This window comes from Pelodiscus sinensis, chromosome 7 (assembly GCF_049634645.1).
Source record: "Pelodiscus sinensis isolate JC-2024 chromosome 7, ASM4963464v1, whole genome shotgun sequence".
In the NCBI taxonomy this organism is placed as follows: domain Eukaryota; kingdom Metazoa; phylum Chordata; order Testudines; family Trionychidae; genus Pelodiscus; species Pelodiscus sinensis.
The window spans coordinates 17,618,237-17,643,077 of NC_134717.1; the positions used below are offsets into that span (position 1 = coordinate 17,618,237).

The window sequence follows — 24,841 nt, forward strand, 5'->3', positions numbered from 1 at the left end:
GTCTGGGACGCTGCTCCTCTACATTTTAAACCCCAACAGTTCTTACTACATTTAAAATGCAGAGCCGCAGTGGTCCAGAGCCAACACGAGCCAGGACTGCTCATTCCTAGCTCCAGCTGGCTCCCGTTGCAGCTCTGTGGAGAGCCCCCTTATCAACTAATCGTGTAGTTGATACAAATTGTATTGACTACATGATTAGCCAGATAATCATGATTTTAACATCCTTATTCAAAAAAGCTGGGGGAGGGGGGAGCAAAGACTTCACACACTCCCCCGGCTCCCAGGCCAATCAGGGTCTGTGGGGGTATGTCTACACTACCCCGCTAGTTCGAACTAGCGGGGTAATGTATGCATACCGCACTTGCTAATGAAGCCCGGGATTTGAATTTCCCGGGCTTCATTAGCATAAGCGGGGAGCCGCCATTTTTAAATCCCCGCTGCTTCGAACCCCGTGCAGCGCGGCTACACGGGGCTCGAACTAGGTAGTTTGGACTAGGGTGCCTATTCCGAACTACCGGTACACCTCGTTTCACGAGGAGTAACGGTAGTTCGGAATAGGAACCTAGTCCGAACTACCTAGTTCGAGCCCCGTGTAGCCGCGCTGCACGGGGTTCGAAGCAGCGGGGATTTAAAAGTGGCGGCTCCCCGCTTATGCTAATGAAGCCCGGGAAATTCAAATCCCGGGCTTCATTAGCAAGTGCGGTATGCATACATTACCCCGCTAGTTCGAACTAGCGGGGTAGTGTAGACATACCCAGGGTGGGGGAGCACAGGAAGCATCTTGGCCCTGCCCATTCTGGGTGAGGCCCTGCCCCTTCCAGGGTGGCCCACAACCACTTCAGAAATTTGTGAAGTGGCCCCCTTCAAAAATTATTGCCCACCCCTGTACTAAATTATTATCATTTCTCTTCATCTTCACATTTAAGAATCTGTAACATTTTTAACATCTGTGCTTCTGAAAATTGCCAGGTTACATGAAAATATAGTACTGGCAACAGCAGGGCAAGCATCCGTTCATACCTCCATCAGTTTGTTTCAGTCTTGATCTGAATTAACTGCTTCTAGGGGTAAAAAATTTCTTGATGCCTTTACTAGAGTCTTCAAATAAGGGTTCTAATTAATGCGTGTTGCACTCATTATTATGATAAGTTATACCAACAATGGCATTGAAACTCACATTATGTGGGTTACAAGCAGACAACAGATGGAAACTTTTCACTACCTGCCTGGGCTATATTTGAAACAATGCTATGAAAAGTATTTTATCTTTTATTCCTGTTCCTAACTGGACGAGGAAATTGAGAATGAAGTTCTGCAATTCACAAAAATAATGAAAATATGTAAGAGTCATTTTTTTCAAAGAATGCTTTATAATTTTTTAAAAATGATTCATGTACTATTATCTATAGTGAGGTATGAAAACGGCAAAGATTCAAGTGTTTACATATTCTGTAACATTGTCGCATTTTACGTTGGTTCTAAAGAGAAGATATCACAATGTCTACGTTTACAGTAAGAAATTGTGCATTTTGTGTGGTCAGTGTCTATCCAGAGCTCTTCGATGGAAATGTTGGAATATCTTGGCAAGCCATATACAGAAATATAGTTCTAGATTCTAGAGCCATATAACCTTTTATGATTTAGTTAAGGCATTAATGGGATTAAGAAGTAATATAGTTCTTATTTGAATTTCAATGGCACATGAAGGCAATTCAAATGGTATGCATTTCCCTCCTTCATCCTAATGTGCTCAGTGTGTTTGCTGAGATCCTTTGGCATGTGCACTAGTGCAATGTTTCCCCACACACTTTGTAGAAGGGGTGCTAGCTGCATTGGCCATTGGAGAGACAGAGACAGGGAACCATCCATCATCTGCTCTGAGACTGCAGAGACCCAACAACTGCCATCTCTCCTCCTGGCCATACCCAAGATAAAAGTGTGGGCAGCCCTTTAGTCAGGGATCTGCAGAAGCCCCCAATGGTAGTGACTTAAGCCATTTCATTCTTTTCACTTGCACATATCATCCTAATGACAGTTCTGTCAGCTGATCCTCATGGGAAGAGAAGGTTTAACTGGGCTATTTGTATTCTGGTTTCTTACAAGACAAAACCATTCTAATCTAAAAATCCACACACTAGAAAATTAGATACCTTGTTGTCCTGCTGATAAACTGCCAATGTTGCCTGGCCATTACGGGAAGAGATATTATCTATATATGTTTATAATTAATATATTTGCAATTCTGGAGTGTTTCCTATATGAGTGTTGTATTTTATTTTCAGGGACAGAATGATGCTGCTGAAATTAGAACAGGAAATTTTAGATTTCATTGGTAATAACGAGTAAGTGCTGCAATTTTAATAAAAAATTATTCAAAAGTATTTTGTTGTTTTGTAAAACTAGTATTTTTCTCTCTTCCAGAAGTCCGCGCAAAAAATTCCCTCCCATGACATCTTACCATAGAATGCTGTTGCACAGAGTAGCTGCTTACTTTGGACTGGAACATAATGTGGACCAGAGTGGGAAATCAGTGATAGTAAACAAAACTAGCAATACAAGAATGTAAGTTGTCATAATTTTGAAAGAATTCTTCCAATTTTGGTGCATGGATTTACTCAAGGCTAATTCAGATAATGATACAATTTAGATTGACCACTGTGGCTTCAAATCTATCAGCACTTGGAGCTCACTCTCTTCCAAGGATGGGTCTAGTGAGATCTTTATTATCCATTTAGTGCTATATGATGTGGAATATGAACATCAATATAAAATATGTTAAATTAATAAGAGCCCGAGTTCTTGGTGAGATCACAGTATCTATTTCATGGTTACATCAAAGGCTCTTTGTATTTTTTTTTTTTTTTAAAGCCATCAGTTATTTCTGTAACTCTTGTTGAGTAACACATACCACTATTTCTACATGGACTTCTTGTTGCTTACCTAGAGCCCCAGAACTAGAATGATAGGATCACTTGTGGCAAATTGAAGTGACAAGAGGTCGCACTGACTGTTGGCTTCTGTCATGTGGAGGCCCATTAGGGGAGGGGATTAGGCAGGTCTCCGGTATTGCTTGAACTGTCCTTGTTTACTTTGTTACTATTTGAATTTTGAATTATAACTTTTAAGGTACAGATTTTATATATAACTTTCCCCTGTCAGTTTTTTCTTTTTAAACAATCTTGAACTTTATTAACATTTTTAGTGTTTTGATTGTGTTTAAATCTGGATTCTTAAATTCTAAAAACCAGATTGGACAACTTTGAGAACAGCTTTCAATAATATTATCTTAAATGTATATATTAACTTTTATCTTCAATATCCGCACACAGTTTGTTTCATCCAAAAGACCTGTGATTTACATACATGCATGTGCACACACAACCTATCTAAGTAGATGATGTCTAATTTAACCCCACTGTTATGTTAAACTCTGTAGTTCTAGAAAGTTTAGAAGTAACTGAAACCCATGATTTACAACACAGAGCTATTCTCTCCGAAAATGCGCTAGCGTAGTTCTTAAACTTTTTGATTGTTTATATTACTCAGTATATTTGCATGGAACAGGATCTTTGAGACAGGTGTGTTCTAAGCGGTTTGGGCAGAAATCTAGGACTTGAGTTCTAATCTCAGTGCTAACATGGATTCCCTCTGTTTTTTGGGCCACAAAATATACTTACTTCAATTTTGTAATCTGTAAAATGGGAGTAATAAATGGAACTCTGACAAGGGCCTTAGGTTTAACCAATATATGTTTGTAGAGTGCTTTGAAGATGGACAGTATACATAATTTTGAGGTCCTAAATATTTTTACTATTTTACTGGTTTTGCTATTAATTCCTTACCTGAAATTATAATTCCATATATCTCTCATCAGGCATTTCCATACCCACAAGATCTGATGCCTCAGACCAAGGATTATGATTACCTGAGGTGGGGAATAAATAGCAATAGCAGAAGAACTCTTAACTGCAAACTGAAATGTTTCTTTAAAAAAAAAAAATCCACCTAACAATCTTGTGAATAATCTCTGGAAGCCCTAACAACACAATTATTAATTAGCAGGCATTTCTTTTAACCTATAGACAGTAGGATGACTCTTTAAGGTTTTCAATATTCTTATTTTAAATCACTTGGGATATAAAATAAGAATTTAGGAAGAAAATCTTGGAGATCTGCTCCATATTGAATAAAACCAAACTTCCCTTTTCCTCATAGGCAGATTCCCTGCTCCAGCGTCGATCAGTGATGTTACTGATATCAACAACCCAGTCCACACTGGGACGTCTCAGTGGAGTGGGAAGTTGGTGATTGCAGGGCAGTAAATTCAGAGATCTTTAAAAGAAAGAGGTAAGACAGTCTAAAGGTTCTCTGAAATGCCTGCTAATTATGTTTGGGCATCCAGCCACCATTTAGTTAGGTTTGGTTAAAAGTACTGCAGTTTGTGTTATAAGGAAGAAAAATCCTGCTTTTATACAAATGCTCTGAGTAATAACTAAACCACCCCACCCCGAAATACAGACCATATATATGTTACACCCTTCTATTACCAAATACCTTCTAGTTGTCTGAGAACAGATCATGTATTTATAAATAATTTAGCATAATTGCCGTTATAGTCAGTAGTTTTTGGTACCAAACAGTAGTTTGGAGGGAGTCTCATGATTCATTTATAAGGCAGTTAGAATTCAAAAAATACAACAACCCTATCCTAAATTCTGGCTTTGTCATCTTCCTGCATTCTTCCAAGACTTCTGCTTGCTTGCATGATTGTATTCTTCCGACTCCTTTTTTCTAACAAATTTTAACTGTTTAATTTGTTTTCCATCACTCCCATCTCTTTATTCTAAATTCTTTTGAAGTAAGTGTTGATTGTTTAAACAGTTTTCATAGTAGACACTTATGTCATGCACTTCCCGAATTCTCTTGAATTGCTACAACTATGGATTATGGGACACTTCTGAGCCCCTCAGTTAAACCTGCTTGTTTGCTGCCTTAACTAGAAATTTGAAAACATACTTTGAAGGAAGAATAGATCTGTCTTAGAAACAGGTTTTGTATACCACATGACAGCAAGAGTTGTCAGGTACAAAAGTGCTTTATACCTTTGATATTTTTACAGTTTTCAGGTCAACAGCTTATTACTGAAACAGCACTCCAATCAAATTGTAATATTTTATATCTGATACTTTTTAGAATGCTTCTCCCAACTATTTTACTTGGTGCCAGTATGTTTCTTACATTGATATACAATGTATAGGTTTATATATTTATAAAATTATTTATAATTTGTCTGAAATATAACTTTTTTCATTACCATTTTCCTTAGCCCTGATCAAAAGTTTTGTGAGCATATAAAGGATGAGAAAAGTGAAGATTTTCAGAAACGTTATATCCTTAAAAGAGATAACTCTAGTTTAGACAAAGATGATAACCAGGTAAATGTATTAAATTGTATTTTATTTTTTCAAATTGATGCCTTGCCTATAAATTCATAGTTTTCACGTAGAAATTGGTATTAAATTTAATCATGTACTGAATTTAATGTAGATGCGAATACGCTTAAAAGATGATAGAAGAAGCAAATCTATAGAAGAACGAGAAGAAGAATACCAGAGAGCTAGAGAACGAATATTTGCACAAGATGTAGGTATTCAGTCAAAAAGAAAGCTTACTGAATCTTTGTCTTAAGAATTTTTTTCAGTCTGTTTCATATATAAATGTACCCATAGTTTTATTTTAAATTATTTTTTTTACTGATGTAGATTTTCATCTATTTACAGTAAAAACAATATTTACTTAACAGTTTTGATGATTTTGGTTATTATGATAATGTGCAAGCGAGTAAAATATCCAACTCACTGTGTCCGAGTAACCTTAACTTGGCAGTGATAACAGGGATTCAGCCTTGTCTTCTGAAATAAATAAAAACAAAACAAAAAGGGAATGACATCAGTATTAAAAGAAACCTTTTTACTTAATTGCCTTTTTGAATTATCTGCACAAGAAACCTAAAAATAGTTTGTCATTCTAAAATGCGGAGAAATAAACTTTGGAAAACTAGTATGGTGCACCTCTGTATTTTGAAAAGCATTTTATTCATTCACTTTGTCCAGCAGCAGAAAAGAACAAACTTTTAACATAGTATCCTGACTTCTATAGTACTTACCTCAAACTTTTCTTTTTCTTATTATAATTTGTATATTTTCCTTGCCTTCTAATTCCTTTAGAAAGCAGTTAATCTAAACTAAGAAACAATTGTTTAACCCTCTTGTCCAAATAGATAACTGTTGGTATGTTTGAGCCAGACATTTAAGTTTGGATTCTTTTGGCCAACAGAGTATTTAGGTGGGGATGGGTAGCACTGTACATCAGTAATGGAGTAGACTGTAAATAAATAAGAAAATATAGCATGGATAAAACAGGATTGGTTTGGGCCAAAACCATTTTGGGAAAAGACTGTGAAAGTACTGGAGTAGGGCTAAGGATCTGTTAGACCCTGCAGAGATATATTTGGATATGGATAAAGTAGGCACCATTAGGGTATGTCTACGCTGCACTGTTATTCTGGAATAACGGTCGTCATTCCAGAAAAAGAATGCAAGAGTCCACACAGCAACTGTGTTATTTCAGAAGAAAATCAAAATAACTAAGGGCTTTTTCCAGCATTGGTAAACTTCATTCCACAAGGAATAACGCCTCTTCCGAAAAATCTCTTTCAGGAAAGGGCATAGGTGTACACTCCACTGTTGCTATGTCAAAATAGCTCCTCACCAGGGCCATTCTAAGTTATTCCTTCTGAAAACATCAACTCAGTGTGCAGTGGCAGTCAAAAAGGCAAATAGAATGTTAGGAGTCATTAAAATATGGATAGCTAATAAGACAGAAAATATGACCCAGTATAGCTATTCTTACGTTGCTCCCCAGTGCCTCCTGAGGCTCTAAATCAAGATAGCACGTCCACATTAGGCGAGCCTGACTGCTACATTTTGAGGCTTCCCTGTAGTGTGGACGCTCTATTTTGAAATAAGCTATTCCAGAAGAGATCTTCTAGAATAGCTTTTTCCAAAATAAGCTTGCAGTGTAAACGTATCCTAAGAAAGGGTATGTCTATACTGCAGAGGTTTGGGGGGGGGGGGGTTCTGGAAAAACTTCTGTTTTTCCATAAAAACTTCACTTCCGTCCACACTGCAATCACATTCTTTAAAAAAAAAAAATCAAAAGAACAGAGGGGTTTTTTCTGACATTGGTAAACCTCTTTCCAAGAGGAAGAAGCCTTTTTCTGAAAGAGCTCTTTTGGAAATAGGCGTGTGTGAACGAGGAAGAGGGTGTTTTTTCGAAAGAAGAGGAAAAAGCGCAGGTGTCCTGGTGGCCACTCCGTCCATAGTAATCACAGCTTACATGCGAGATAGCATCCATTCAGTCTAGATGCTGTCTCTCGAAAAAGCAGATCACTTTTTTGATGTGCTTTGGCAGTGGGGATGCTCTCTTTCGGAAGACTTTTTTTGGAAGATCTCTGGAAAAGCTTCTTCTGAAAGAAGTCTGCAGTCTAGACATAGCCAAAGAGAACTACTCCCAGAATTTGTTGATATGGGAGACTTTAATTTTGCAGCTATAGATTGGAGAGCAAATACTACTAATAATGGTAGGGTCCAATTACTCCTAGATGTAATAGCCAGGGCTCGCCAAACCATGGAGAGCCCCGCTCGCCAGCCACAGTGTCCGGTGATCTGCGCATGCGCAGATTGCCAGAACCCGGCTCTTCCGGGTTACAATCTACTTGCCACGGGCAAGTAGACTGTATAATTTGTTGAGCCCTGGTAATAGCCAACAGATTTCTTCACCATATAACTAGCAAGGGGCGATGTGTTATTAAATAGAGAGGGCATTATAGAAGAAGTGGTCATAAAAATAGCATTGGATCACATGATCAGGAGCTGATTAATTTGAAAATGAATGGAAGGCTAATACAAAAAGTTGATAAGGAAAGCTTTTTTGTTTTTAAAAGGGCAGAGTTTGAGAAATTGAGAACTGGTTAGTTAAATGCGTTAGAACAATGAGCTCAGAGATTTAAATCTCGATGAGATTTGGAATTACTTTAGGTCAAATGTTTAAGCAGACAGCCTGGAAGAAAGGCTTGATCTATCAAGAAAGCTGTATCTTGACGTCAGAAATTGCAAGATTTAAGTGAATATTGCCAAAAAATCAAAATGAGTTAGAACTGCAAAGGAATTAAAACAAATAGCAAAACATTTGTAGCCATATAAATAAAAATACTACAAGAAAAGAATCGTAGAATACCGGGACTGGAAGGGACCTTGAGAGGTCATCGAGTCCAGTCCCCTGCCCTCATGGCAGGACCAAATACTGTCTAGACCATCCCTGAGAGACATTTATCTAACCTACTCTTAAATATCTCTAGAGATGGAGATTCCACAACCTCCCTGGGTAATTTATTCCAGTGTTTGACTACCCTGACAGAAAATTTTTCCGAATGTCCAACCTAAACCTCCCTTGCTGCAGTTTAAGCCCATTGCTGCTTGTTCTATCCTCAGAGGCCAAGATGAACAAGTTTTCTCCCTCCTTATGACACCCTTGTAGATGATAACTGAAAATGGCTATCATGTCCCCTCTCAATCTTCTCTTTTCCAAACTAAATAAACCCAGTTCTTTCAGCCTTCCTTCATAGGTCATGTTCTCTAGACCTTTAATCATTCTTGTTGCTCTTCTATGGACCCTCTCCAATTTCTCCACATCTTTCTTGAAATGCGGTGCCCAGACCTGGACACAGTACTCTAACTGAGGCCTAACAGCGCAGAGTAGAGTGGAAGAATGACTTCTCGTGTCTTGCTCACAACACACCGTTAATGCATCCCAGAATCATGTTTGCTTTTTTTGCAACAGCATGACGCTGCTGACTCATATTCAGCTTGTGGTCCACTATAACCCCTAGATTCCTTTTTGCCGTACTCCTTCCTAGACAATTGCTTCCCATTCTGTATGTGTGAAACTGTTCTTTCCTAAGTGAAGCACTTTGCATTTGTCTTTATTAAACGTCATCCTGTTTACCTCAGACCATTTCTCCAATTTGTCCAGGTCATTTTGAATTATGACCCTATCCTCCAGATTAATTGCAACCCCTCCCAGAAAACTTAATAAGCGTATTTTCTATGCCAATATCTAAATCATTGATGAAGATATTGAAGAGAGCCGGTCCCAAAACAGACCCCTGCAGAACCCCACTTGTTATACCTTTCCAGCAGGATTGTGAACCATTAATAACTACTCTCTGAGTACGGTTATCCAGTCAGTTATGCACCCACCTTACAGTAACCCCATCTAAGTTGTATTTGCCTAGTTTATTGATAAGAATATCATGCGAGACCGTATCAAACGCCTCATTAAAGTCTAGGTATACCACATCCATCGCTTCTCCCTTATCCACAAGACTCATTATCTTATTAAAGAAAGCTATCTGATTGGTTTGACATGATTTTTTCTTTACAAATCCATGCTGGCTATTCCCTATCACCTTGCCACCTTCCAAGTGTGTACAGATGATTTCCTGAATTACTTGCTCCATTATCTTCCCTGGCACAGAAGTTAAACTAACTGGTCTGTAGTTTCCTGGGTTGTTCTTATTTCCCTTTTTATAGATGGGCACTATATTTGCCCTTTTCCAGTTTTCTGGAATCTCTTCTATCTCCCATGATTTTCCAAAGATGATAGCTAGAGGCTCAGATACCTTCTCTATCAGCTCCTTGAATATTCTAGGATGCATTTCATCAGGCCCTGGTGACTTGCAGGCATCTAACTTTTCTAGGTGATTTTTAACTTTTTTTATTTTATCTTCTAAACCTACCCCCTTCCCACTAGCATTCGCTATGTTAAGCATTCCATCAGACTTCTCGGTGAAGTCATTGAGCATCTCTGCCATTTTCAGGTTTCCTGTTACTGTTTCTCCCTCTTCACTGATCAGTGGGTCTACCCTGTCCTTGGTCTTCCTCTTGCTTCTAATGTATTTATAAAAAGTCTTCTTGTTTCCCTTTGTTCTCATAACTAGTTTGAGCTCATTTTGTCCCTTTGCCTCTCTAATCTTGCCCCTGCATTCCTGTGTTGTTTGCCTGTATTCATCCTTTGTAATTTGTCCTATTTTCCATTTTTTATATGACTCCTTTTTTATCTTTAGATCATGCAAGATCTCGTGGTTAAGCCAAGGCGGTCTTTTGCCATATTTTCTATCTTTCCTACACAGCAGAATAGCTTGCTTTTGGGCTCTTAATAGTGTCCTTTCAAAAAAATGCCAGCTCTCCTCAGTTGTTTTTCCCCTCAGTCTTGATTTCCAACGGGACCTTACCTATCAGCTCTCTGCGCTTACCAAAATTCGCCTTCCTGAAATCCATTGTCTCTATTTTGCTGTTCTCCCTTCTACTCTTCCTTAGAATTGTGAACTCTAAGATTTCATGATCACTTTCACCCAGGCTGCCTTCCACTTTCAAATTCTCAACCAGTTTCTCCCTATTTGTTAGGATCAAATATAGAACAGCTTCCCCCCGGTAGCTTTTTCAACCCCCTGAAATAAAAAGTTGTCTCCAATGCAGTCCATGAACTTATTGGATAGTCTGTGCTCCGCTGTGTTATTTTCCCAACATATATCTGGATAGTTGAAGTCCCCCATCACCACCAAATCTTTGGCTTTGGATGATATTGTTAGTTGTTTTAAAAAAGTCTCATCCACTTCTTCCACCTGGGTAGGTGGCCTGTAGTAGACTCCTAGCATGACATCACCTTTGTTTTTAACTCCTTTTAGCCTAACTCAGAGACTCTCAACACTTCCATCTCCTATGTCTATCTCCACCTCACTCCAAGTGTGTTCATTTTTAATATATAAGGCAATACCTCCTCCTTTTTTCCCTGTCTATCCTTCCTGAGTAAGCTGTACCCTTCCATACAAACATTCCAATCATGTGTATTATCCCACCAAGTTTCTGTGATGCCAACAATGTCATAATTGTACTTATTTATTAGCACTTCCAGTTCTTCCTGCTTATTACCCATACTGCTCGCATTTGTATACAGGCATCTAAGATACTGATTTGACTTTGCCTCCCAGTTTTGCCCTGACCTTTCTTTCTCTCTCCTATCCAGTGGCAGTGGTGTAGGTATGAGACACAAACTTTTAAATGAGCACTTTGCCTCAATATTCAGTAAAAATAATAATGTAGAACACGAGGAATAGGCAGGATAGCTAATTGAGGTTGTTATATCCAAGGTGGAAATAAACTTCAAAGATAATAATGCACACAAGTGAGGGGATCTAGATAATCTCCATAGCAGCATACTGAAAACTGTCATATAAAATTATAGCAATAAAACTTTACATTGGGATGGAAACACTCAACTGAAGAATAGTAAACATAGTCCCTATATTTAATTAGGGAGATGGGAAGGGAAGGAGTGATCCAGGCAACTACAGACCCATCTGTCTGACCTCCAATAATATGCAAGGCTTCAGAACAAACATTGAAGGAAAAAGCTGGTTAAAGATATAGAAGTAAATGGAAAATGGAATAAAATTCAATATTAGTTTTCCAAATGCGGATTCTGCCAAACTAATCAGATACCTATCTTTGAGAAGATAACTGATTATTGTAGGGGAGGGTTCAGGGAAATGGAGTAGTATCTAATCTCACTAAACTTCAGTGAAGCATTTGATATGGCATCACTGGAAAATTATTAGTAGTTAATTTTGGAGAAGATGGGCATTATTACAAAAACTGTGAAATGGGTAAGGACATGGCTGAAGTGGAAAAAAGGGTTTGTACTGAAAGATGAACTTTTAGGGAAAGGAATTAGTTGGTGGAGTTCCTTGAGAAACAATCTTGGGACTGACCTTATTTAATATTTCATTTATTATCTTGGCTCAAAAAGTAAGAGTGTGTTAATGAAATCTGCTTATGACACAAAGTTTAAAGGCATCATCAATACAGAAGAAGATTGGAATATTATCCAGGAAATATTGGAAAAACAAACTAACACATTGGGGTTTCGTCTTGATTACACACACTATGCACCATTAAAACAAAAAATTAAAATTACATTTTATTCTATACTTTTTCCCCAGTCCCTGTGTTCCCAAGAGAATTATCTTATTGAGAGAAGGTAAGAAATTCACAATTTAAATTGGTTCCTATATATACTTTCTTAATAAAAACTAAGCTATCTTGTTAAAAATGTCAACAGAATCCAAGAGGAGGAAACTAATAGTACACAGCAAAGGCGGCAGATATTTAGGTATTGAATGCATTATTTTGAATTTTAAAGTATTTGTGTATTTCATCTTAATTTTTCTTCCTTATTTTGCAAATTATGCTTGTATTAAAAATTTAGTTTATGAATTACAGAGTAAATAAGGACGCTTCAGGGAGATCCACCAACAGCCATCAAAGCAGTACTGAGAATGAGCTGAAATATTCTGAACCCCGTCCCTGGAGCAGCACAGATTCTGATAGTTCCAGCCGTAATTTGAAGCCAGCTGTAACAAAAGCCAGCAGCTTCAGTGGGATTTCAGTTCTGACAAGAGGAGATAGCTCTGGAAGCAGCAAAAGCACAGGCAAGCTGTCTAAGACAGGTATAATATATTTGTACAAGTAAATAGTTTTATGTAGCAGCAAACATCAGTGTGCCTGATAGTTAATGCACACTATACATAGGCACAGGGCCCTGATAGTTAATGCACACTATACATAGGCACAGGGTCCAATCTTCTAACTCCTCTCTGCACAAAACAACTATTGTCTGCAATGTGTGTTGTATGCTAAGATTGGCTGTAGGATTAGGCCCCATTGTGTGTGTAACTTTGTATAGAAATAGAATTCATATTGGAAATGAATTGAAGATCTTGAAACGCTAGTTGTGAAACCAATAGCAAGTTAGAGAGCCTTTGCTGGCTAGTGAGTTGATTCTGTATCCCATGAAAATAGGTAGAAACACTTGTCAGAATAAAACAATGTACTGTTTTATAAGGGTGGGGAAAGAGTTAGAGTTAAGAACTGCTTCAGTTCATCTCTTCAGTCAAAGTTGCATGCATACTTGTAGAAAACTGTGTGTTGATGTCCCTTTCATTAGAACTAGTTCAGTAATAAAGCCTATGGAGGATTATTCATATTTGTTCCAGTGTTTCTAACTGGTAGTTTTACAAATCAAGTTTACACTTAATTCAGAATAAACCCCAATAATGTAAATTGTCATCATAGTGAACTGTTTTACTGCAAAATCCAGGGAAGATTGAATTATGTACTCATTCTATGATAATCTGTGAATTACATTAGCTGGTAATTTATTCTTTATGTAGAAACAGTACTTTGTTTCAGAAGATCTTAGTTGAAGTCCTACTGGGGTAGAAGGTGAAACCAATTTGGCAGCCTTATAGGACATACTAAAATATAGGTGACCTGTCTAAGTGATCTGCGTCGGGGCGTTTCAGGGCTTGAATGAAAAAAGCAAGTCTAGTTGTTAAGATTACAGGTAGTGTTTATAGGGAAGTAAAAGGATGTGAGTGTTTGTCTGTATTTATGCCTGGCTTCAGTCAGTGTGATGAACCCTGTCTTGAGCAAATATCCATTAAACATTTAACTGCCCCTTAAACACCCACTTCCCCACACCAAAATATAAAAGGGAAATAAAGTACATAAAGCATATTGCAGTAAAACAGATGATACTAACATTAAAAGCAGAATTTCAGTATGAAATGAAGATCTGATAAAATGTTGTTAGTTGAGAAATGTATCTTTATTACTTTGTGTATATTTCAACATCTGTAGCATAAATTTAAGTTATTTAGTTGAGCAATGGAATAGCACTATTTGGTGACTTTTAACAAAGTCAAAGTACATTATATCATCGTCTATATCAGATATGTTATAGAAAGATTTTCACACGTTTAAATTAGAACAAAATATCTTCCTAAAAATCAACCATTTTATTCTGATTTCTGAAAGTGGGATCCTAACTTAAAAAGGTGGTTGATGGTGATTGTTTCATTGCAGTCAAAGTTTGTGGTCATCTAAAGTAAAAAGTTATATATATAATAATAAAAAAAATTGGGCTTTGATGTATATAAATCAAAATGGTTAAAGATGAGTCTAATGTTTCTACGTAATCTAGAATCTGATGCAGACGTAAGAAAACTGTGAAATCAAGTCAAGGATATATGAGAAAATGGAGATTGATCATAGTACTGGGATACAGTGGTTGTGGATTGGGCTGTTTACTTAATTTCTTTGTACCTTAGTTACCCCATTTGTAAAATTATGCTAATAATATTTATCTTTAACTGTTTTGAGATGTATGAGTAAAAATGCAATACAAATATAAAATGTTTATAATTATTAATTATCTGCAAAGGCAGCTGATATCTTAAAATAATTTAATTGATTTTTAAAAGAAACATAATTTTCATGATAGCATTATTTTGAGTTTTATTTTCTCTTCTAGATTATTTATTGGCTGCTGATTAAGATTACTTCTGCTTAAACATGGCCGTTATTTTTCTGCACCTGCATGTTATGCAACTATTATAGCAAAGATCTCATAGAAAATATTATGTATACGAAGGGGACTTTAGGAAAAGACAAGTGCAGTTCAAAAATATCTAGGGACCTCTCAGTGGCTAGGTTATTGGAAAATTGCTTTTAGTTGCATGCTTTGGCTACCAAGAACTCGGGGCCTGATTCTCCAGTCTCTTGCACATTATGTAGTCATTGGCATCTATGCAAAGTTAGTATACTATGCCCCCATTTTGATTTGATATTCACTTTGTTCTGGTGTAAAAGACTAAACAAAGAGGCAGTGTAGAATCAGTCCCTGAGTTTACAGAAAGACACTTGTAATGGATGTACTTTACTCAGATGGTATTGAAAAATTCGTAGTTCGATCTTGTAGTTACATGCTGTTGTTTAAGGGTATGCTTTAAAAATTATGTATTTAAATGTGTAATGTTTCTGTCTCTAGGTAAAAACAATTTTTCATTACTCCTTTCCTAGGTTCAGAGTCTTCTAGTAGTGTAGGGTCATCCACGGGTTCTCTTTCTCACACCCAGCAACCTCTTCCAGTCACAGCTCTAAGCCAGCCTTCTCATGGCACACCTGCTGTCTATCCAACTATCAGCTCTAGTAAATCTCTTTCCTTTGATGGTGGCATAAGTGGGCAAGTGACACCTACTAGCACTAGCTTCTTTTTGCTTCCCTTGGAAGCGGCAGGCATACCACCTGGCAGTATTCTGATCAACCCTCAAACAGGTTGGTATCCAGTTGTGGATGTTTTTATTAAAGTTTAGAATTTTGGAATAACATGTAAATTGTTTAACTTGTGAATGTATTGTAGTGTTGTCTTTTTCCTCCCTCCCCCCACCACCCAAATGTTTTCAGTATCTTATGTTTTTATTATTTTCTCAGTGTACGTAATATTAACGCTGTTCTGATATATAAGGATAATGGTTAACACACAATAGTAGGGGTGGGAGGAAACCTGCTGTTTGTTACCAGATTAGATTAACCTACAGGTTACAATAAGGCTGTCTGTGCTTGAGGAACTACCAAAAACGATCAGCAGTACTTATTATAAATGTATAATATATTATTTGTAACAAATCAAATATTTGGGGTTACTTTTTATATAATCAAGTTAGTGTAAACAAAGGGTTCTTTGATCATTTTAAATGATAAAATATGAGATATTTGGGATTTCTTATCAAGCTACATCTCTATCTTAATAATTATAATATATAGTAAGTTACATATTTTAAATTTGTTTTTATTTCATTAGTGTCCTTTTTGTTTCACTCAAGGTCATATTTTGAGGCAGGGGGGATGGAAGTTAAATTGTTTCACTCCTGAAACTCTAGTTTTGTACTCAACTAAATAAATCTGTTGTCTTTCAGTCCTGACTATTTTTTCTTGTGCTAATATGGTAAGCCATATGACAGCAAACATTTTACATTCATGGTTCAGCTTGTACTTGTACCATTTACTTAAATGTTTGTCCATCTGAGCCTTACATAAGGAATGGCTAAAGCCAGCTATACTATAAACTGTGAAACCAGTACCAGAAATAGGAAGCATTTCCCAGCACCTTGTTGGTTATTGCATACTAGTGATGGTGTATTTGGTATTTTAGGGCTAGGTACTGCAGCAGCACTCTAGACTTTCCTGGTCTAATAATAAAAAAACAATTCCATAGTGGATGTCCCATGTACCAATTGACCATTTATCTATATTATGCCACATCACTGTTAATGGCAAGATGAAGTGTTCACACACACACACACATTCAGAACTGTAGGTTCTGTCTATACTGGAATTAAAACAGTCTTAGCCAGAGCCGTAAGTAAACAGGCTTCCTGCTGGCTAGATGATGATGCTTTCCCTGTCCAGGTACTGATTAACAGCTACACTGTTATTCAAACAAAGGTGCAATAATCCCTACATTCCTGCTATCTAATGTCTCAAATTTACCAGTCAGTTTAGCTCTCCTGTATTCACTGGGTTTAATGATTAGAAGTTTGCAGAGTCATTGCTAAATTGGTCAGTCATTGTACCTTCAAAAAAATATTAACTTGAAAATCATATTTGGATCATTTTATGATCTTTACTGATATAAATAATCCCTAAAATTTTAATTTAAAGAGAAAACCCCTTTCTCTTTTCCTCCGTTCTTTCACTTTGTGTTTCACAGGTTTTGTGTCTAGTCATTTTTGCTCCTATATACTTAGTTAGTTTTCCTGTGTTTTGTTAATTCACTTTATAAAACTGTCTTGATTTCAAATAGCATGTCCCATTAATTACATATTTAGACTGTTTCTCAATCATTAATTTTGCTTTCATTATAGCGGGATTGTTTGATATGTTTACAAGAAAAGACTGTTCAGTACCAATGATTGAATAACATTAATATTCTTCCAAAACAGTGTGAATATCAGCAACATTTCTGTTCAGAAGAGTTCCCAGATTATAACCAATATTCATGGGCAGTTAGGAAGAAGTAATGACTCTCCTAGCTTTTATCATGAGTTAGAGCTCAAAGACCACAGGTTAAATTGTTACTCTCTCTGACAGTGATTTCTGCAGATTTTAGAGAATTATTGTGTTTCCTCTCTCTCTTCTCTCTCTTCCAGACAGTCTGAGAAGGCTCTTCGCCCATCTCTCCCTCTCCTTCTCACAGTGGGGATAAGAGTGATCTTAATGAGTCTAGAATATGGGCAGGATGGGGGGCAGGAAAGTGAGGAGGAATGAGAAAACTTTGACTCCTGAAGTCTGTAAAGAATATCTCCATGGATCCTCAGCCACTGAGGTTGAAGGAGAAGTATTAAGCCAAATCTAATATACAGTAGACTTCCGATAATCCGGCACCTTTGGGACCCACAGGGTGCTGTATTATTGGATATGCTGGAGTATCAGGAGGTACTCCGGCGAGGGGGCTGTGACGGGTCTGCCGGCCGGCGGAGAAAGGGGGGTCGGCGGGGAGCGGTGCGGCGAGGGGCGAACCCTCTGCTGTTTTTCAGAGAGGCTGGGGAAGCCCTGCGCAGCCGCCCTCAGGTAAGGGGCAGCGCTGCCAGACCAACCCAGCAGTACCCCAGCTGCTCTGCCCCTCCGCTTCCCCAAGTCCGCCGCTGCCGCTTGCAGCCCCAGCTGGCCTTTAGCAGGTGGCTGCGCGGGGCTTCCCCCGCCTCTCTGCAAAACGGCGGAGGATTCGCCCCTCGCTGCGCCGTACCCTGCTCCCTGGCCAGACGCAGTGCGGTCCCGCCAGACCCATCACAGGGTATGTATAATCTCCTTCTCCTCTTCTCCCCTTCCCTTTCCAAGCCCATGAGAGCGCATGGGGCTCATAGGAGCTCCAACTGTCTGGCTGGCTGGAGCACTTCTGGGTTCCAGTTGGCGCCTGACTATCTGGAGTGCCAGACCACTGGATGCCGGACAATTGGAGTTTTACTGTAGATGGAACATGTAAATGAATGGGCCCCGTGTTAAGCTACATCCATAGTTGAGGCTGAGGTGTCAGTTCCCAACTTCGATTAAGCCATCATGCTAAAAATAGTAGTGTGACTGCAGTAGCACAGACCGTACAAACCCAGTGAACCCTGTGGGTACATAACTGAGACAGCTAAACTGTGGTGCTGTTCACTTGTGTCCACGCACAGCATGAGTGTGCCTACTCAAGCTGAGAAATACACTCAGCACCAAGTCTGGACATAGACTGAACATTGGATCCTTCCCACATCCTTCTGTAGGCTATTTGTGTGGTATTATTTAATTTCCTTCATCTAGCTTCCCTCTTGGGCCCCTTATTGAAATACCATGTGGGAACTAAATTTCTTTCCCTGTAGTAATGTGACCTAATCCATAGGTAAATAAATATTTCATTAGCATACAAACACAAATGTGTAAGCACCACTGCCTACACTAAATAAGAAATTCTCAGCAATTCCATAATTACCAGACTAGTTAGGCTCAGGCTAACGTAAGGAAATGAGATGGGAAATTGTCTGTTCCTTCTCTTTAAATGGAAATTTTCTGGCTAAATTTAAGTGATAATAATACAACCCTAGATTATGATGAAAAGCTTTAAAATCTAGCTTTACTTTTTGCCCTTTTTGTTGTTGTTGTTTCCTTTTTGCATCTTTGCTAAGTTCAAACATTGAAATCAGTCATTTTCACTATTACCCAGTCAGTTTTTAATAATTTTCACTTTTTGATTCTTTAATATTAGCAGACTGCTGCAATGTTTGCGTTACAAATATTGCATGGGATTTTAGTAGTAATCTTTCAGCTGAACTGATCTTTCAAATAAATTCACTTTAGGACAATGGCTCTTTTAAAGGTTCTTAATGACAGTCAAGGTGAGAGTAATTATAAGTACTGTTTTTATGGAGAAAGATTTTTTTTTTTTACATTACTGAACATTTTGGCTGAAAAGAGACATTTTAAATTGCTAAGGATATGAGGAGAGAGAAACCATTTTGTGAATTTTTCTTCTGCATCTTATATTTTTTCAGTCTACATAATTGAAAAAGATCTTTCAAGAGTTAGACAAATTTGTCATCCCATTTAGTCCATAAGTTTGCATTTTGTAAATGACTAGCTATTTTTGGACACAATGGCTATATACCGCAGAAACATATGGCCTTTTAATTAAAATTAGTCTTGCAAATGAGGCCTTTGGTAATTGCCATTCTAATTGTAATGGCAAGCTTTTAGGAATGTAACAAAAATTGGTATAACAGAACATATTGCCTTCAGATCTCATGTTATCGTATCGGACTTTATTTTGGAGATTGTTGAATTTAACTATATTTGTCAGTCTGTCCTTAGCCTAAATAACATGTGTCCTTTTTTTTTTCTCCACACCCTAGGTCAGCCGTTCATTAACCCAGATGGCACTCCTGTTGTGTATAACCCTCCTATGCTTCAGCAACCTGCTAGGACCCAAGTGCCTGGACTGCCACAGCAACCACCTCCCCCCCCAGCACCTCAGCAGCAACCAGCAGCTAATCACATCCTATCACAGGTGCACATGTCAAATACATAATGCTCAACTGAGCATTCTTGCCAATCAATAATAAGACATTCGTAAACATGAGTAGTTGTGGAATTTTTTGAAAGAAACATAAGTTAGCCACATACATTAACTGAATATTCTTTTTAATCACCAGACCTGCCAGTCTTCCAGACGATGTGACTGGGCAGTCCCGTTTTCCTAAAACACATAAAAAGCAGAAAGATGAACTGTCAAGGTTCTGATATCAAGGATGTAGCAAGCATCGCCACCTTATTAGCACCGCTGTTACTGCTTAGCAGAACGAAAGTAACTGAACCAGGGCTCAAATGGTAAACATTTAACAAGGGCCGAAGTGTCTATCCCTTCTGCCCTCTCCTGGTACTGTATATTAGACTAATTACTTCATTTTAACACGGAGAACTACATACCCTTTCTCTTCAAGTTCCTGTCCCAAATCTCTTAATTTGTCATGAAATCACCACATGACACTTTTTCAGAGGATTAATTTGTACATCACACAGTGATGTGTAATAACATGAAGAATTGGATCTGTTTAACCTCCTACTCTTGTATTAGAGGAAGCTAACAGATAACTTTAAGGCTGATGAGCCCCCCCACACCCAGCTCCCAAACAGTCCTACTTTAACAGTAGTGATTGCAAGCATCTAAGTACAGTCATTTGCCTCATCAGTCTTAGGTAGTGATACACATCTGGCTCAGACTTGTTGAAAAGTTATTCATCGGCTTTTTGCCATCACCATGATCTTTGTCTACTTGTATTAAATCCTCTGTCTTATGTGCTCAGTTTGCAACCTATACTATAGCTTAAGCGCTGCAGCCTATTAGAGTTAATTCTTTTTTTTTTTTTTTTTTTTTTTTTGTGTGTGAAACTGATCATGCTCATCCATACTGCCTATTACCAGTATGTGGGATAAAGAGCAAGGCAGAATGTATGTTTTTCTTTCCTCCTCCCAAGAGCTGTGGTTGCCTTCTCCATAATAATTTCAGACTTGGTGGACTGCAGGCTTGCTTCTCTGACACAGTAATCTTGCATTATAGACATATCTGTGTCTAAGACACTGAGTTGCCAAAATCTTTTTCTATATTTACATACTACATTAGTCACATAGTGTAAATGTTGTTAGTAATGCCCCTAATATTCATGTAAGGAGTGGTAAATGCAGTTGTATTTAAAAATGCACCTTTTGCTCTATAATAACATGGCACATTTTGATTTGATTTTAGTACTTGCTTAATTCTGGATTTAAAAACTGAAATATGTACGTGTTATCTTTATTATAAACATGGTTTACATATAGCTATTGAAAATAGCAATATGATCCATGTTTAAATTATCTTTTGCTGCTTTGTCATATAGCTTATTATGTATTAATTATAACAAATAAGCACTTCTTGATATGTTAAAAACACATTAGTTCTTACTTTATGAAGTTTTTTAATTTTCTATTACATTATATTGTCTTGTGCTATTGCAAAAAACCTCAATTTACTCAATTTTTTCCCATTTTTCTTCTCTGGTATTAACCATGTTTATAAAACTGTTACCTCTTCAGCCTATCCGGTCTCTGCAGTCTTCTTCACAGCCTGTTCAGTACTCTGCAGTCTCTTATCCACCCCCGCTCCTGCCAGTCGCATCTACCCAGCAATATTCTGTGGTACTATATCTTCTATTCACCTCTTCTCTGCATGGGTGAATCTTTAGTGGATGTTGAACTTTGATTAGTTTGTGTGAGGGTGTGTATAACACAAACACTGACTGGCTGCAATGTCAACTGCAGTAAAATAGTGCCCAAATGGAAAACCAGTTCCTAAGATCCTTGTATACTGTATGATATTTAAGGGCAGTATATATAATGGAGATAATTTTTCCCCTGCTACTGTTGCTCCCATAGCCAGACAACATTTATTTTATCATGCCCTTTTATTTTTCTCTCTTCCTTCCCTTCCTTCTCAGCTGTTATTTACTTTATTTGCTTTTCTTCCCTTAGCCCCACCCCAATCTCTTTCTCCTTTTGTTGTTTTTGTAGAGCACCTAGTTTTAGCCCTTTTGCCAGAGCAGTAGGAAGAGCTTCGCTGTTCCTCATTTTTCCCTCAGCATTCTTGCCCAGTGAAAAGGAGAGCTCAAGGTGTTCTGTCAGGTGTACTGGTTGGTCTTCTTACCAGCACAGCCTCTTCTTTCCAGCACTGGGGTTGCGTGTCGTAGAGTGTTAGGGCTTCACTCAAGGTGCGTGAGCAGGAATACCAGTCTTGATGCCAAAGTTAAGGGATGAAGTTGACTAGCAAAGCAGGTTAACTGAAGCTGGGGATTCCAGATATTTTACAGAGTGCGCTGGGGAATTTGCTGAAATGGCATTAAATAAATTTAGTAACATATATTTAGTTATAAAAAAAAATCTAGGGGGCATTTATTATATATAGTAATAATCTAATAAATAGGGTGTGTGGTATATACAGCACATGTAAAATAAATTAAATACTCTTACTTGAAGCAAAATACAGGACTATGTAGCACTTTAAAAACTAACAAGATGGTTAGTTTTCAAGATGATGAGCTTTCGTGGGCTAGACCCACTTCCTCAGATCAAATAGTGGAAGAAAATAGTCACAACCATATATACCAAAGGATACAATTTTAAAAAATGAACACATATGAAAAGGACAAATCAAATTTCAAAACAGAAGGGGGATGGGGGGGAGGTGAATGTTTGTGGGCTAATGATATTAGAGGTGATAATTAGGGAAGCTATCTTTGTAATGGGTAAGATAACTAGATCCTTTGTTTAGACTCAGATGTAAAGTGTCGAATTTTAGCATGAATGACAGTTCAGAGGATTCCCTTTCAAGTGCAGATTTAAAAGGTCTTTGTAGCAGGATGCAGGTAGTTAAGTCATTGAGACAGTGTCCTTTCTGGTTGAAATGGCAAGAAACTCTTTTTTTTCTTTGTGATCCTGTCTGATATCTGTTTTGTGGGCATTGATCCTTTGGCGAAGTGTCTGAGACATTTGTCCAATGTACATAGCAGACGGACACTTTCAGCACATGATAGCATAAATTATATTTCTGGATGCGCAGGAATATGTGTTCTTGATCTTATAACTCACTTGGTTAGGTCCAATAATGGTATCAGCAGAGTGAATATGTGGACAAAGCATATTGATAAGCATAGATATGTATGTAGGCTGGTGTGGGGTGATAGTCTCCTATAAATTTACCAGAATGACATAATTGAAAACCATGAACGTTCATTCAAGTATGCTAATAAAGGCAGGATGGTATAAAATACTACATTTTTATTTTAATTCTCGAAATACAGTTTCAGCTGTAGTTGCTGTTAGTATCCTTCATTGCCTTAATTTTTAACCATACCTTTAAACAGCTTCTTACTCACTGTTTTAAGTCTTTTTCTGGGTGTGGTATCCACACACAAATTCGGAGACTTTTGACTACTGTCTTGTTGGTCAGCCTCATGAAAATTGGTTTGTTTTATATAGCATTTTTAAATTGTAAAGCACGGTCTGAAATAGTATTATTATCTGTAAAGTGAGAGCGAAACGAATCAAAGCATTACTAGTGGCTTTTTCTATTGAAAGTGAGTGTTTTGAGCTCTGCTGCATTTCAGGTGCTACATCCCTCCCTTATTGTACCTAAAAGGTTGAGTGTGGTGGGCTCACTGCTTATACAAGGTGTCAGTAATCAGTCATTGTGCACAGGCACTGAAAACAGTTTGATAGGACAAAAACGTTTTCAGTGCTGATGCAAGAAGTGTTCTTTGTTTGGCAGAAGCACATAGTGCATTAAAGCAATGTATACCATTCATATAAGAAGATATATTGTTTTCAGCATTAGTTTGGAAGGATTCATTGCTGACAGCCATTTTCAGCAACAGATCTATCTGTGTGCATAGAATAGGCCTTTGAATTTGCAGTCATGTATATTGCAATGTATAGTACATCTTCCATGTGTTTAGCCAGCATTAAGTAATTCAATAAGCCTATGAGATAAATGGGTATCATTCCACCAGTTTGGCATAGGGAAATCAAAAAACGAGTCACTTGTCCAAGGCTGGAATCTGAATCAGAGTCCATGTTAGAGCTGAAGGTTTCCTAGCTCCCATATTTCTGCTTTGTCATCCGACCTAATACATGTTTCTGTTACCCAGTAACTACCTACTTTTTAATGTATTTGTAGTTTTATATAGAGCTAATGTTTTGATCAGTATTGCTGGAATAATATAGAAGCCTGTTTCTAATAAAGTACATACATATTCATCTGACTTCATTAGGCTGTGTATAGTTAAAATCACTTGATTAATTAGAGTTATCTATATTTAGGTTTACAGCTTTGAAGGAAGAAAATAACTGCACTCTGAATTCTTTGATCCGTCAGTTAGTCTGATTTGTATTTAAGCTTTATTAAAACAGAAATTGGTGAAAGGCAGAGAATGGGATACATTGAGTAATGGGTACAAAGCAGTTCACCTATGTATACCTGGTTCAAATGCAGGCCATTCTGGTAGCATTATAAATTCAATTCTGTCTGATGGCTATTCATTCTCGCACAGTAAAATGGGTGACAGTCTCAGTCAGGAATCTAGATTCTAGGAATCCACAACTCCTAAAAAGACTGTGTTTGTTTGTTTATTGGTAATATCATCAAAAAGACAGCAGATTTAAATAGCCCATGAGGATTCAGCTACTGTATCATTTTTCTAGGGTGAACTCTCTAGCTCAGTTTAGACATTATAGGCAAAATAATGGAAATAACTTGCTCAGCCTCAGCCTACACTGCATGAATTTTTGGTGAATAAGTGTAAGAATTTATGTATCAGTCTCCTTATGAGCATCAACTTTCTTCTATATTTATTTTAAAAATTAAATATTGAAATATAAGGCCTAAGAACTAAGCTGGGTTGTTGAGTCAGTAAGCTGTCTTTAGGACATAAGTCAATGTACAAAATAGCTTATGGTGGCAAATAAACAGCTTAAAATTCACTTGTTAAAATATAATAAATACTTTCTGATGTGCAATTGAAAACTGCTAACGATTTTATTAGACATATCTTCACCATTGAGAAGACAGGATTTTATCATGGAACACAGGATGTTGTTCCACAAAATACAGAAGTCAGAAAAAATACAGAAACTATTTGTATGCAATGCAGATGGTTTTCCAAATGCTGTATTTTCTTAGCAGTTGAAGAATGTACGTAGCAGCCATATGATCCTCCTCAGGAGTAACTGAGGAGGGCCAGATGGTCATAACATAGCTG

At 37.6% G+C, this 24,841-nt stretch overlaps 1 protein-coding gene across 12 annotated transcripts in view; it reads left to right on the forward strand.

The window, feature by feature from the left end:
* Positions 1-24,841, forward strand: part of R3HDM1 (R3H domain containing 1) — a 133,024-nt gene that overhangs the window by 43,595 nt on the left and 64,588 nt on the right. For 5 of the 12 annotated variants that reach the window (XM_006117053.4, XM_075933297.1, XM_075933292.1 and 2 more), the window contains 10 exons: positions 2,283-2,342; positions 2,422-2,562; positions 5,327-5,435; positions 5,548-5,643; positions 12,122-12,159; positions 12,241-12,291; positions 12,402-12,628; positions 15,042-15,296; positions 19,406-19,560; positions 21,126-21,227. In XM_006117053.4, coding sequence (XP_006117115.2) covers positions 2,283-2,342; positions 2,422-2,562; positions 5,327-5,435; positions 5,548-5,643; positions 12,122-12,159; positions 12,241-12,291; positions 12,402-12,628; positions 15,042-15,296; positions 19,406-19,560; positions 21,126-21,227 — 1,234 coding nt within the window. The remainder of the gene's footprint in view (positions 1-2,282; positions 2,343-2,421; positions 2,563-5,326; positions 5,436-5,547; positions 5,644-12,121; positions 12,160-12,240; positions 12,292-12,401; positions 12,629-15,041; positions 15,297-19,405; positions 19,561-21,125; positions 21,228-24,841) is intronic. The other 7 variants (XM_075933293.1, XM_006117059.4, XM_075933299.1 and 4 more) reach the window with 7 other exon arrangements.